Source organism: Vulpes vulpes, chromosome 14 (genome assembly GCF_048418805.1).
Source record: "Vulpes vulpes isolate BD-2025 chromosome 14, VulVul3, whole genome shotgun sequence".
In the NCBI taxonomy this organism is placed as follows: Eukaryota; Metazoa; Chordata; class Mammalia; order Carnivora; family Canidae; genus Vulpes; species Vulpes vulpes.
In genome coordinates, this window is record NC_132793.1 from 3,954,708 (window position 1) to 3,969,463 (window position 14,756).

General features: G+C 63.7%; 1 protein-coding gene across 1 annotated transcript; it reads left to right on the forward strand.

The window, feature by feature from the left end:
* Positions 1-7,212: 7,212 nt before the first annotated feature.
* On the forward strand, positions 7,213-14,710 carry CTSZ (cathepsin Z). Its single transcript, XM_072735497.1, has 6 exons — positions 7,213-7,387; positions 7,845-8,008; positions 10,860-11,039; positions 12,656-12,806; positions 13,121-13,283; positions 14,104-14,710. The coding sequence occupies exons 1-6, from the start codon at positions 7,251-7,253 to the stop codon at positions 14,212-14,214; spliced, it is 906 nt and encodes a 301-aa protein (XP_072591598.1). The 5' UTR covers positions 7,213-7,250; the 3' UTR covers positions 14,215-14,710.
* The last annotated feature ends 46 nt before the right edge of the window (positions 14,711-14,756 follow it).

Consider the following 14,756-nt stretch of genomic DNA (forward strand, 5'->3'; position numbering starts at 1 on the left):
TGGGTGCCGACTGGGTGTCGGGGCCCCGGGGGCTGTGCAGCGGGGGCTGAGCCGTGTGGATGGAGCAGGGGAAGGCGGTTGCTGTGATGGGCAGTCCGCCCCATCTCCGCGCCGTTGCCCCCGTGTTTGCCAAGCCAGCCCCCCCGGGGAAGGAGCTCCCCTCTGACCGCCAGCTTAGCAAAAGCCAGGGGGCTGGTGGATGTGCGAGCCTCTCTCCGACCAATAGAAACGGCGCCTTCCTGGGATGCAGGTGAGCAGTGTCCCTGGAGGGCGTCCCCCTTGTTCTGTCCTCCCGCCAGGCCCAAGGGATTGGAAGTGGCCGTCGGTGATGAGTGATGGGCCCCTCCTCTCTCCACCAGGAAGGGCAGTGACGGCTCAGGGCCGAGCGTTAGTGAGCATGGCCCAAGAGGGCAGAAGGCAGGAGCAGGGCCCCCCTGAGCGTGCACCATGCCCATGACGAGGCCCAGGGACGATCAAATACCCCCAGGCCGGCCCTTAACTGAAGCACCCTCTGTCCCCTGGTGGCCGTGGCCGTCAGTCCACCAGAAGATGTGGCGATGGCAAGCCTTTTCCTGCATGACACTTGGCTCTATTATGGGCACAGAACTAAGATGATAAGAAAAACCAAGTGTCACCCAGAAACCCCAATCGGCTGCTTCCAGACTTCCCCCAGGAGGTGTCCCTCAGCGGTCAGATGGAGCCCCCCCCCCCCCCATCCGCTGGGCAAATGAAATGTAATTAGGAGAAAAACAGAGGACTCAGAGATTTCATTGATTTCCTCCGCCCCTGATCCTTCCACTTCTGAGCGCATTGAAGTTCCTTGAATAACTCCAAGAAGATTGTTGAATTATAGTGTTTGCTTGTGATTCAGAAGCAGAAAATTTTTCCAAATGTCTTAGCAAGAAACTGACATCTGAGGGGCCATTATGAGTGAGTCAGCGGGTGTGGGCAGATCATCAGATGAACCGAGTTCTACTTTCTTGTACTCTGCCTCGCTGTGTGCTCTCTTACTGTACAAGAAAGTTCTGGGAGGATGAATAAGTAAGCAGAGGAGAGAAGGACCAGGGAGACGCTGCTGGTTTTCACCCGCTGGGCGACCTGGGCTCCCTTCCAGCCTCAGGGCCGCACAATGTGACCGTGGTGCCACCTCTCCAGGAATGCGGGGAGTCTGCATCCTGGGCTGTGGCGTCTCTGGTTTCCAGGAGGAAGCACACAGGCGCACGCTGGCCCCCCAACTGCTGTGATTCCGAGGTGTCTGGACACAACCTTCTCAAGCGCATCTCTCGCCTCTCCCAAGGTGTGCAGTTCCTGATAAGCAACGTGCCGGGGCAGGAACAGAGATAAGTAGGGGACGGTTCAATACCTGGAGCTGAAATCAAACAAAAATGTAGACTTTTTCAAGCCCCATGTTTGTCCAAGAACCCTCTGTTGTAAAGTCTCAGAAATCCATTCGTTTACCCAACCAATATTGGCTGAGTCCAATTTAGGGGCTCCGGGGACCTGGGAGGAGTGGGAGGTTTGCAGACACGGGACAGCACCAAGCCCTGCCCGCTGGCCTTTGCCAAGTTCTCTGCGGCTTCAAATGCACGGTGTCCTCGGGCCTGTCCTCCAGCGAAGGGACAAGGCTCACGGGTCTTCGGACGCTGACATCCAGGGTACACTACGAAGAGTCAGGAAGCAGGCTGGCCAGTGGCCTCCAGCTGGGCACCCGGGGCGTCCAGACCACTCAGCTCGCCTTCCTCGTCACCTCTGGCCTGTAAGAGGGTTGGCCCAGCAGCCCCCACCTCCCGGGCCCATAACCCCACGCGTCCACTGTCACCGCCTCTCCGGGAACATCCCTGCCCGGTCATCAGCAACTCTCCCATCCGGGACCACGGCAGCCTCTACCTGCCCCCTGCTCTTGCCTCCTTCCATTTCACCCTCCCAGTGGTCACAAGAGGGATCTTATGAAGCGAAAATCAGACGTCGTCCCCTACCTTCCGGCAAACAAGCTGCAAGCAGGGTACAGTCAACCCCTCAGCCCTCTTGCCACTGCTGATGTGTTGGGTTCAGATCTCTGATGGGAAGACACCTGTCAGGGCACAGAGGGGGTGAGGTGTAGGCCTCCCCTGGGGAGGGAGGGACGGGGAGGTGGGCAGAAAGGTCAGGCCTTGTGGGAGGTGTGGGCTGGACTGCAGCGCTCCAGGCCGTGGGCCCTGCAGCTGGGAGGTCGGGAAGGGGCGTTGAGGGTCCTGTTTGCTCCCGGGTGACTTCACCCCTGCCTCCCTCCTGGCCAGCCATCCCTGCTGCCATGCTCCCCACCGGCTTCTTCCGGCTGGTCAGGCCTACCAATGTGTATGTATTCCTTTTTTTTTTTTTTTTTTTTTTTTAAGATTTTATTTAGTCATTCCTGAGAGACACATGGAGAGATGCAGAGACGCAGGCAGAGGGAGGAGCTCCCTGAGGGGAGCCCGATGCCGGACTCAGTCCCTCAACTGGGATCACGCCCTGAGCCGAAGGCAGATGCTCCACCACTGAACCACCCAGGCGTCCCTGTGTATGTATTTCAAGGCCTTTGCACCCATTCTTCCCTCTGTTTTAAAAGTTCAGCACTTTCCATGGCTATGTCCTCATCATTCAATCCCAACCCCTTGGAGAGCTGTGAGGACCGTCCTAGGCCTGGAGCTCTAGGCCCTGGAGGGCGCCCTGTCTCTCGCAGGCCCCGTGGGACTCATCACTGCTGTGTCCCCAGGGCCGGGACAGTGGTCGGGCACAAACCAGGTGCCCAACAAATACTTGCCGACCACCTGACTATAGAGACAGAGCAGATTTGATCAGGTGAATGAGCAAGACCCCTCCGGTCACGGGCCAGCTCCTGAGCGGGCTCCATGTCACACGCCCAGCGGTGACCCACGTGTCCTGAAGGTGATGCTGGCGGGTCAGCCCCACAAATGTGACCCCAGGAAGCCACGTTTCCCCCCAGGTGTTCACGCGCAGCCAAGAGAGGGGAGGATGGCACTGGGGACAGCGGCGGGATGGCCTGTGTGCCCCCCTCTGTAGTCCACCAGGCGTTTGCTGCAGAGGCGTCTGCGAAGTGACAGGTGCGTGGCTGGCAAGGCAGCCACAGCACCCCGCAAAGCCGGGCTTGCCCACGGAGAGCCGGCGGCGTCCCCCAAAACAAACGCCGTATCCAGGATGTGGCCAAACTCAGGAAGGCGGAACCAGAGGCAGAGTATCCACAGCTCACGCGTGGGAGCCAGACGCATGGCACGAAGGAGAGAAAGGGTCTTGAGGCAACTGCACAGTAAACCAAAACTCGTCCCGTGCGCTCTTCGGGTAGCGAGCGGCCGCCGCCCCACTGCGAAGCACGCGTGTCCGTGTCCCCACGAGGGGAGAAATCGCTCTTACCTTCAGGAACGAGTAGGCTTCTGTGTTGGGGCTGGGGCCGGGCGGGGGGGGGCGGGGGGTGCCGTGAGGGTGCCCGAGCACTTCACAGGCTGAACCGTGAGGGAGGGTGACACCTGCGCCCCCGGGCCTCCCACCTGTTGACCCAAGGTCTCTCCACCTCCCTGCAGCCGGTCTCCCCACCTGTAAAGGGGGTGAGAGCACCTGACTCGGCCGCTCAGGCTTGTGCCCAGAACCAGATGAGAGAGCAGACGCCTCCCGGAGTGGAGAGCCTTCTAGAACGCCATCGCCTCTGCCTTGAAGCACCAGGGTGCAGGTATGACTCCGTTACATCCAGGAAGGGGGCCTCGGGCACAAGGTCAGTCCCGGGGTCAGAACCCCGTGGTGGACTCTGGAGAGCCCTGAGCCCCCCAGTGTCTGTTAGATGCAGCTTCAGACTCTGCCAGTGGCCGAGGAGCTGAGGGGCAGGGGCGGGCCCAGGCTGTGGTCTGGGGGCCCCCGAGCGGAGGTCACGCACAGAAACCCCCGAGCCCAGGCCACGCACAGAAACCAGTGCTTTTCCTCCAAATGTGGGGGCCGGGGGGGGAGGGATGGGAGGGCGGCAGGTGCTGGGTGGGCTCCGCGGGCACCGGGCTGGGCAGTTCCCCGGCGTGTCCTCCCACTGGGCCCCGGGGAACCTTCCAGGGCCGCCGGCGCTGGGCCCTCGGCGGAGCCCGGAGCCCCGAGGCCGGCCTGCTCCACTCCGAGACCACGGCCCTGGTCCCGGCCGCAGGGAGGGAGAGCCCGGGCCCGCGGGCGGGGGAACCTCACTTCCTCCTCGGCGCCTTGAAATTATGGTGTTAAATGGGCGCCTGGTGGCACGGCAGGTGAGCATCTGCCTTCGGCCCAGGGCGTGACCCCGGGGTCCCGGGATCGAGTCCTCCCAGTAGGGAGCCTGCTTCTCCCTCTGCCTGTGTCTCTGCCCCTCTCTCTGGGTCTCTCATGGATAAATAAATAAAAACCTTAAAAAAAAAAATAAATGTCCAACTCCCTCCCCATCCCTGGCTGCGCTTTCCATCCTCGTCTGAGTGGGAGTTGCTTCCCTGTCAGGAGGATCCCGGTGAGCGCAGGGTCAGCTCTGTTGCAGCCTGGGGACCTGAACATCCCCGGCCCTCCCGGCACCTGCTTCTGACCTGCAGCGTGCAGTGCTGGGATTTATGGGAGAGACACACTTGGTGGGGCCGATGAACGCAGTATCTGGTCTTCGTCTGCAGTTTCTGGCTCACAAGTCCCTAAACCTTTGGAATTTTGAAAGCGGTAAAGGACAATAAAGGTGGGTATTTATTTATTTATTTATTTACTTACTTACTTATATTTTTTAATGTTTTTATTTTTTTTAAAAGAAGGCTCCACGCCCAGCATGGAGCCCAAGGCAAAGCTTGAACTCAAGACCTCGAGATGGAGACTTGAGCTGAGATCAGACACTCAGCCAGCTGAGACCCCCAGGTGCCCCTAGGTGTCTTGTTATGTTAATAGAGGCCACCGTGGACCCCACCCCAAGGCAGGGGCTGGTAGCCCCCAGGTCCATCTTGTGACTAGTCGGTTGCAATTTCTAGTCCCTTCTCCCGAACTCCCCTGGGAGGGGAGGGAGGCGCCTGGAGAGAGAGCCTCAAACTCCACACCCTTCCACATTCCTTGCTCTATCTCTTCATCTGGCTGTTGATTCTTATCCTGTAATACGCTGGTAAATGTGTTTCCTGAGTTCTGTGTGACGCTCTGCAAACTAATTGAGGGTAAGGAAGGGGCCTTCAGAACCTCCTGTCTGGAGTCGATGGGTCAGAAGCACAAGTTACAGCCTGGAGCTCACGACTGGCCTCTGATGCGGGGCAGCCTCGTAGGGCCGAGCCCTTACCTTGTGCCAGCTGCTGCCAGGCGATGTCAGGACTGAGTGCAATTCTCAGACACCCGCTGGGTGCTTGGGGCGAGGGGATGGGACCCACATCTCATGCTGGCAGTGAGTCAGGGGACCTCTAGAGACAACCCCTCTGTCTGACCCTGGCCCAGAGAGGTCTCACGATCAGTCAGGCCCTGCAAAGAATTTGCAGGACCTGGAGTAAAATGAAAATGAAGGCCTCGTGCGGGTCCCCGTCCACACTGGCTTGGGGATCTGAGCACAGGGTCTACACCCAGGGCGTCTTCAGAGCAGCCCGTTCTCCCAGTGGTTGTGTAAGTGGTGTCAGGGAGCAAGGACTCTTGTCCCCCCCTCAAAGACTGTCCCGGCTGGAGTGAGAATAGAATGACCTGACGCAGAGTAACAGAAGAGGATCAAACTTAATTTCCTAGACGGGGAATCCACACAGACAGAAATTCCCAAGATGGTCAGTGAAAATGAGGCGACTGGGACATCCCGAACGACAGGGACAGCGTCGGGGACGGGGTCTGGGCCCGAGAGCGGAGGAACGCAGTTCACGGGGCGCCACGGAGGGCAGGGCTCCGTAAGTAGACGTCTGTCCCCCATGGAGGGGCCACTCGGATCAAGGGGCCACTGTCTCTGCGAGTAACCCCCGTCCTGGGAAAGGCTCCCAGTTTAGGTGCTTGTGTGGAGGTGCGGGAGGGGCTGGAATTTCTCTCGAGCCTGCAGCTAGGAATCACCTTCATGCCAAGTGGCCATCTCGGGGTGACCTGCCCTCGGCCCCTACAGTAGAAAAACTTGTAAGTCAGCACATTTTCACCCAATATTAAGAATGAAGCCCCGGACCTCACGGCCCAGCCACCGAGGGGAAGCCTGAGTGAGCCCTCCTCGTCCCTTGTTGGGAAACCCGTGGTTGGCCTTTGCACCTTCTGGGCCCTGACAATCTGTGGGTGCACGAGGCCCCCCAACAGTATGTGTCACTCACAATGCTGTGACCTCTCTGGCTGTTCCCAAGCGATGATGAGCTCTTAGCTTTTTCCTTAGTGGGTACCAGAAGTCCACCTTTTAGTAAGATGCCCCCCCACACACACCTGGCGACGTGAGAGGGACAGTGCACCGGCTTTCTTCCCCATGTGGGTGACCTGAGTCACGTAGCTGACCTGAGGTGGAACGGGAAGTCTGGCCCAGGGGCTTCACCCCAGAGCGGGGCAGAGGGCTCTGAGGCCAGGCCCTGGGCACCCGCTGGGGCAAAGCTGGCGGCCCCCCCACCCCCGCTCCAGCGTGAGTGCTGCCCTGCAGGATCGGGCGGCGCCCAGCCCACCCCCACGATGAACTGTCTGGGACTGAGGGTTACAGGAGCCGGTTCGGGAAGATAAAGGACACATCGTGGGTAAGGCCCGGGCCTGCTCGTGGCCCTGGCCATGCTTCACGGGGCTCAGCTTCTGGACTGGTGATCAGGGCCCGGGCCCCGACGGCACCCCCGGACAGGCCTCCCGGCGCGGCTGGGACCCCAGGGCCACCGCAGGGCCCCCCAGGGGGCTCGCGGGAGCTGCAGGAAGCCCACGGGCATCTTCCTTGGGGATTGCCAGCTGGGCGCGGGCCTGGGCCTCCGAGGGCAGGAGGGGGACACCCTTAAGTCAGTCCTAAACCCAGGCCGGGGGACCCACTTCTGCTTCGGCCTCCCCTTTCTGCCTGAGCCGTCGGGGCCGCGGGAGCGCCTTCCCGGCATCGGGGCCAGTCGGCGTCCTTAGGATCCGGAGCCAGGGGAGTTCTCCCGCCGGGCCCAGGCTAGCCGGGCCCCTCCCGCTCCGGAGGCAGGTGGGGCTGGGGGGCTGGGGCGGCGGCAGGTGCTCGCCGGGCGGCCGGCGGCGGGGCGGGGCGGGGCGGGGGTGCGGCCCGCCCCGGGGTGGGTCAGGGCGCGGCCACCTTAAGGCCCGGCGGGGCGGGGCGGGTCGGGGCAGGCGAGGCCGGAGCCATGGCGCCGTCCGGGCCGCTGCTGCGGCTGCTGCTGCTCGGGCTGCTGGCGGGCGCGCCGGCCGCGGCCTCCCTCCTGCGGGCCCGGGGCTGCCGGCGGCCCCTGCGGGCGGACCAGCTGGCGGGGCTGGGGCGCAGGTGGGCGCTCTCGGCTCGGCCACGCGGGGCCTCCCTGACCTCCCGGGGCAGAGCCCGCAGTGCGCTTGGCCGCGGCTCCCTGCGACCTCGCCCAGGCCTGGGGCCTGCTGCTTCCTGCGTCCCTCATCCTGGGGGGTGGGCTCCCCTGCTGGCAGAGGGGTCACTTGGTGACGGAGGGGTCCCCTGCTGATGGAGGGGTCCCCTGCTGACGGAGGGGCTCCCCTGCTGACGGAGGGGTCCCCTGCTGACGGAGGGGCTCCCCTGGTGATGGAGGGGCTCCCCTGGTGATGGAGGGGTCCCCTGGTGACAGAGGGGCTCCCCTGGTGATGGAGGGGTCCCCTGGTGACAGAGGGGCTCCCCTGGTGACCAAGGGGTCCCCTGCTGACGGAGGGGCTCACCACCGCTCTCACTTGGGGGAGGGCAGTGGGCACTGACCCTGTCGGCCGGTCTCTTCCAGGACGTACCCCCGGCCTCATGAGTACCTGTCCCCGTCGGACCTGCCCAAGAGCTGGGACTGGCGCAACGTGAACGGAGTCAACTACGCCAGCGCCACCAGGAACCAGCACATCCCCCAGTACTGCGGCTCCTGCTGGGCCCACGGCAGCACCAGCGCCATGGCGGGTAGGCCGCCGCCCACGGCCCCCCTGACGCGGCCACCGAGGCCTGACCGACGCCCCCGGGCGGCCCGTGACCCTGTGCCCGGGCCGGTGCGCAGGGGGAGGCGTCTGGGCCTCGCTGGCTGGCGGGGGACGGCGGACGCGTGCCCACCGCCGCTCCTCACCGACCCGGGAGGGCCTGCCCGGGGCCGAAGCCTGTGGCCCCAGCCACTTGGGGTCAAACCAGAAGGGCCAACTCGCCCAACCCCCTGCCAGGGCTGGGGACAGGGAAGTGAAACTGCTTTTCAGCCACAGTTAATATTTGAGCTGCAGGCCGGTCCTGGGCCTGGGATATTGAGACTGGCTGGTTTTCCCCTCTGGCCACAGCGAGGGGAGGGTGAGGGGCGGGGGTGGGGAGATGTCGCCCTGCCTTGGCCTCCTGGCAGGGCGTGGGAGGGGCTCGGCCAACCCCAGTGGCCGCCCAGGGGTCCAGCCGCCTGCAGGGCACCCGAATTCCACTGCAGACGGGACTCTCCGGGTGGGAGGGTGGGAGTCTGGCCCCGGGAGGGCAGAGGACCACCGCCCCCTCCCTGGTGGGTAGCTCCCGGGGCAGGCCTGGCATGGCCTGTGGCCTCATAGTAAGTGGATTAAGAGCAGGGTGGCTCCATCGAGGCTTCCGAGCTGCCCCGTGACTGTTCCCATTTTGCAGATGTGGGAACTGAGGTCCAGGGCAAGGAGGTCAGGAGACTCAGGCGCGGGGAGGGCCCCCCAGGGGGCTGGACCTGGGCCCAGGACCTCCGCTGGGCTGTCTCTAGGATGAGGGGTGGAGGGGGGGGGACGCCAGGGCTGGCAGCTGTAGCTGGGGCGTCTGCTAGGGCGTCTGCTGGGGCCTCCCTGGTGGCCCTGCCCTGGCTCGCTTTGGAGATGGGCGAGGAGACCCCTGGGGCTGGAGCGTAACTCCGGACCCTTAGGGGAAGAGGAGGAAGGGGCAGATAGGCTGAGGCCCCGTGTTGAGGTGTGAGAGGAGAGCCCCTGGGGAGGTCCCGGCCGAGTGGGCCTCGAGGCCCAGGGTCAGGGCGGAGGAGAGGGCCCCTGCGGAGCCCAAAGAGGGCCTCGTGGGGTGGGGGAGGGACGCGTCCGTCCTTGGGCCCCGGCCGGGGTTCCATGGGCAGGTGGTCACCCCTGCACGCGTCCGGGGTGGCCCCTCTCCTGGGCAGATGACTGCGGCTCCTCTTCTCCTCCAACCGCTACCGTTCTCCCCGGCGGCAGAGCCAGGCTTCCTCTTTCACGGAGAAAGTAGAAGCGCCCAGGGGACTTCCGTGGCCCGGCGGCCACCAACCCGCGCTCCTGGACCCCTTCCTGTCCCTGGGCCCCGCCCCCAGGCAGGTGCGCGCTGGGCGAGCAGGGGCCCCCGAGCTGTGCCACCTCCGGCCGCCGCGAGAGCCCGTGCCCACTGGGCCATCTGCCCTCAGGGGGCTGTCCCACCCCGCCCCCCACGCTCCGGGCTGCCGGCGCCCGGGCCCCCCGCCATCTGCTTTACAGCCTCTTGTCCCCCCAGCGGAGCCTCCGAGCATCGGTCCCGGCTTTGCCTTCATCTGCCCCCTCCCACCCCCTGCTGGCCCCGGGCCTCTGCCTGGAGGCTGCTCACGCCCGTGCGGGGGCTTCAGGCCTGGGGGGCAGCACCCGGCGGTGGCTGCAGGGGGGGGCGCCCTGGGCCCAGGGCAGGAGGCACCTCCACCGTGGAGTGGCCAGGCCGCCCGCTGCCTCCACGGAGGGGCCTAGGCTGGGGAAGCAGGTGGCCACGTTGGCAGCTTCGCCAGAGGGGACGGGAGGGCACGCGAGCGAGGCTGCGCTGGGCCGAAGGCAGAAAGGGGGGAGCCGCACTGGGCAGCCCACACCGCCCTTCCCACACCGTCCTTCTGTGGGGGCGCGGCCCCGCGCTCCTTGCTGCTGTTTCAGGAAAGGCAGGTCCACCACGGCCTTGGGGAGGGGGCGGGGTCACGCCCCTATTGTCCCAGGAGGTGGGTTGGGGCGCAGAGAGATGAGGGAGCTGCCTTTGAGTTTTCCAGTGAAGTTTGGGAGTGGCAGGCGGGGCTGGGGCCCTGGTGACGGGGTCCCCACGGGCCGGGAGCGAGCGGGCAGTGGGGCCTCGGGTCCCCGCGTCAGCAGGCATCTCCCCGGAGTGGGGATCCCCCTGCGCAGCCGCGGCGCCTAAGGAAACCCGGACCCATGGAGGCGAAGCGTTGTAGGAAGCGTGAGGATGGAGAACCTGCGTCGGGAAGTGACCTCCCGGGGCTCAGCGGCCAGGGCCAGGCTGCAGTTAGGGACGGTGGCCCACGCGCTCAGGCGGCTGATCGTGAGCACCTCCTGTGTGTCCCCCACGGTGTTTGGGCGCAGGGACTAGGGCCCGGGGAGCCCCGGGGAGTGGTGAGCAGGTGCCCTGGAGTGTGCGGACCGGCCAGGGGCCCGAGGACAGGGCAGGGCAGCCACCTGCAGCCAGCCAAGGGGCAGGAGTGGCCAGGCCCCAGGAAACAATGAGGAAGGGGTGGCGGGCTGGGGGGGCCATTGCCCGTGATTGGCGGTGAGCTCCAGAAGGCCCAGGCTGGTCAGAGGAGCGCAAGTGGAGCAGCACGGAGCACACAGGCCCGGGTGATGACACCGGGGACAAGGGGGAGGGCACCCTGGGGGGCACGACTGTCCCGTTCCAGGCTTCGTCCTCGGGGCCGGCCCCAGTTCTTGTCCTGCCAGCCCTCCAGCAGGTGCTTCCGGAGCCCCCGCAGCCGGGCAGCGTGGACAGATGGTCTGTGCCTGGAGGGGCCGGGCAGTGGGGGGAGTGGGGGGTGCGTGCTGACCAGGTGTGGGTGCTGCCCTTGCAGACAGGATCAACATCAAGAGGAAGGGGGCCTGGCCCTCCACCCTGCTGTCCGTGCAGCACGTCCTCGACTGCGCCAACGCGGGCTCCTGCGAGGGCGGCAACGACCTGCCGGTGTGGAGCTACGCCCACGAGCACGGCATCCCGGACGAGACCTGCAACAACTACCAGGCTAAGGACCAGGGTAGGCCCCTGCCCACCCCCAGCGCCCTCCTCCCGGGGACAGAGCCACCCGGAGCCCGGGTGACCCCCCACTTCTGCCCTGAGGCCGGGGTGTATAGGGGGCATGGAGGTGGGAGCCCCCCACCCCTGAAGCTGGTGGGGCTCGGGGAGCAGGCAGGTGGTCGTGGGGAAGACCTACAGAAAAGATGGGAGGCCGTCTCCAGCCTCGTGCCCCGGGACCAGGACTGGCCTAGTTTGGGTTCTGGCCTGTTGGCCTTTGGGTGGTTTCCCGGGGCCTCTGGAAGGTGGGGCCTTGCCGAGGCAGGCCTAGATGTTCCCGAGTGGTGAGGGGAGCAGGCCGGCAGGTGGGTCGCAGCCCTCAACGGACGCGCGCGGGCCCGGCTGGAGCACGGCCTGCTCCCCCCACCTGGACCTGTGCGTGTGGGCGCAGCCGGAGCGGAGGGGCCTGCGGCCACCAGCAGAGCCAGCCTGCCGTCCAACCCGGGGTTGGCACCGTCCCTCTGGGCTGCTCCCCTGGGGAACCAAAGGCATGGAAGTGCAAACCCCAAACCCGTAATTGGCAGCATTAGGTCACCTGTTCGCGTCTGAGTCCCTCGTGGCCAGAGCAGGGAGCCGGGGCGCCCCCGGGGCCATTGGAGACAGGCCACAGGAGTGGGGAGCCACTGTGGCTGCTCTTCCGCCCACACCCTCTCCCTCATAAAGGGTGAGCTGCAGCAGCCCCTGTGCCCTCGGTGCCCGAGCATGCTCTGGGCGCCATCGCACACCCACGGGGTGCCCCTGCCTGGCCTCCCGAGCCACGCTGCACAGCCAGAAAATTCCCCCAGACTGGTTGGGTGAGTCCTGTTGGGTAAACACAGCGGGGGGCAGAGAACCAGGGAGAGGGCTGGCGAGGCTGAGAAGGCTCTGGAGATTGGGGTTGGTGGTCCCTGGGGCCGCGCCTCGCCCTGCGCTTGTCGCCCCGGCCTCGGCCAGGTCCCCGAACCTCCCAAGGGCGGCAGGGCCCGGCACAGCTGAGCCGACCCGACTGTTTGCCCTACAGTCTTGTCTCCGAGGTAGCCAGTGTGGCCGCAGACCATCCCTGTCCAGCTGTATGTATTGGGCACGGGGCATTTGGCGTGTTGGGGACAAATGAAACCAGCTACTCGGTCCTCAAGGAGTCTGATGTCCTGGGGGGGAATCTGGACAGATGGGAAATTAGAACAAGTGGGTAACACGAGAGCGGTCAAGAGGCAGGACGGGAGATGGCCAGGGCCTGGGAAGGATGCAGGGGCCCATGTGGTCTTACAGACCTAAGAGCCTCCTCTTTTGTACCCTAATTCTCGATACCTCCCTAAGCAAAAAAAAAAAAAAGAAAGAAAATGCTTATTTTTTTCCTAACCTACCGACCTGTCCACTAGCAATACAATGATCTTACTAAAAGCTAGTAATTCAGTTACACTCTTCCGCTACGGAGTTTTGTGAAAAGACCCTTCCTTGGCCTCCGGAGGAAGAGAGGAGGCTAACCTCCGAGTGCCTGCGCATCAGCCGCGCTGGCCGAGCGGACAGCGGGTGTGGACGGGCTGCTCTGTCCGCGGGTTAGGGAGGCGGCCTCACGCTGACCTCGCCTGCCGCCCCCAGAGTGCAACAAGTTCAACCAGTGCGGAACGTGTACCGAGTTCAAGGAGTGCCACGCCATCCAGAACTACACGCTCTGGAGAGTCGGCGACTATGGCTCCCTCTCCGGCCGGGAGAAGATGATGGCCGAGATCTACGCCAACGGCCCCATCAGGTGAGCAGGCCGGGGCCGCTGCCAGCCCGGGCCCTGTGGCCCCCGTCCCGGGCCGGCTTCACCGTCAGGGCTGCGCGAGCGTTGTCCTCCGTAGAGCTGGCAGTCAGGACGCTAGTGAGGGTGAAGGGCGTGCGCACGCACAGCACACGCACACGCGCACACACGCACACGCGCACACGCGCACACACACGCACACGCGCGCAGTGAAGGACAGAGGCCCCCGCAGAGCCCTCCCCGCACGGTCTGAGTCGGGCCCGACGGCCGCGGTGAGCCCTTCCCGCGCAGGTGCTAATCCTTCCACGGCTTGCGCGCAGCTGCGGAATCATGGCGACGGAGAAGATGGTCAACTACACGGGAGGCATCCACGCGGAGTACCAGGAGCAGGCCTACATAAACCACGTCATCTCTGTGGTGGGCTGGGGTGTCAGCGACGGCACCGAGTACTGGATCGTCCGGAATTCGTGGGGAGAACCGTGGGTAAGATGTTTGCACGTAGCCCCCTCGCCCCCAGGTCTGTCCTGGCTCCCGGCTGCCAACTGCGGCCCCCAGCAGGGGGGCTTCCGGCAGGGGTCGGGCCCTCCCAGCGGGGATGGCGGCTGTCACTGTCCCATACATTGTAGCGGGTTTAGTGGCATCGCCGGCCCCTCCCTGACCCCCGTGCGGCCCTACCAGTGTCTCCAGACATTGCCAGGTGCCTCCTGGGGGCCCCGCCCAGGTTGTGAAGCACTGTTCTGGAACTTTCAGTACAGCTCCACTGTTGCTTTACAACCATCTTGTCCTTTCTGCTGCCGTAGTTTCCACTCTTCTAAGTGATAGTACGGAGTTTTTTCAAAAATACTTTTGGGTTGGGTCAAAAATCCAAGGGAGATAAATTAACTGCCAAAATTTCCATTTCTAAGACTCAGTATTAACCATTAACAGTGTAAGACACAGAAATTCATTACTCCGAAGTGCAGGAGAGTGATTAATGTTGAAGTGATGAAATGTCAATATTTTTGATGAAAGGACTAGAAACCGGGGATATTAATAAGTAGTTAAGTCAACGAGCCTGAAGAGTCAACATTCTAGTTGCATTCATTTGCTTTTGGCTCACAGGGCCACGCACCCCACTCGTTAAACATTAATCAAGTAGAAATATTTCATGGCAGGTATTTCTGAGGAGGGGTCCCGCGCAAGGGCAGGGGCGGTGGAGAGGCGTGGCGCCTGGACTGTGGCGAGGGGGCAAAGGGTGGCGTGCTCGCGGAGCTGTGGGTCTATGGGACCCACGGAGGCTAACGTGTGGTCCCCCTGCCCACAGGGTGAGCGCGGCTGGATGAGGATAGTGACCAGCACCTATAAAGACGGGAAGGGTGCCAGTTACAACCTTGCCGTCGAGGAGTACTGTACGTTTGGGGACCCCATCGTCTAAGGCCCAGGCCCCCAGAAGAACATTTTAGGAAATGATATCGTGAACCACAGTCAGAGGGGGTCCCATCGCTACGGGCACTGGTTTGGTCCTGCCACGGTCTGAAGGGACGAGGGGTTGGCATCCGGCTGGTCACGGCACCGCACCTGTCACCACGCAGACCACTGTGGCGCTGGCTGGAAGGGCGCTCCTGAGGGAGAGTCTGAAACGGGATGGCTGAGACCCGGGTGCCAGCGGCTCCCCCTGCCACCATGACTGCGGCAAACCGTTTGCCTGGCGGAGGTGCGATCTGCAAGGCATTAATGATGTGACCTCTGGTCTCTTCGGTGCATGATTTGGTGTTTTCTATTTGGCAGGTGTGGTGTCTAATGTGGTAAAAAAAAGGGCAGACTTATCACCAGTTCCTCTGTCACCTTGGAATCAGTGGTGGGGGCGGAGGGAGAGGATGGCCATTTGAGATTGCCCAAGTGATGAATAAAACACGTGACTCCCCACAGGAGTAGAGCCTGGGTGTGCCTCATTTACACACGAGAAAACCACCACCA

Excerpts from the sequence above, each read along its gene's own strand:
- CTSZ (XM_072735497.1), top strand. The coding sequence starts at position 7,251 with ATGGCGCCGTCCGGGCCGCTGCTGCGGCTGCTGCTGCTCGGGCTGCTG. Across the intron at positions 8,009-10,859 it reads CAGCACCAGCGCCATGGCGG|ACAGGATCAACATCAAGAGG; the intron begins GTAGGCCGCCGC and ends CTGCCCTTGCAG. Across the intron at positions 11,040-12,655 it reads CTACCAGGCTAAGGACCAGG|AGTGCAACAAGTTCAACCAG; the intron begins GTAGGCCCCTGC and ends TGCCGCCCCCAG.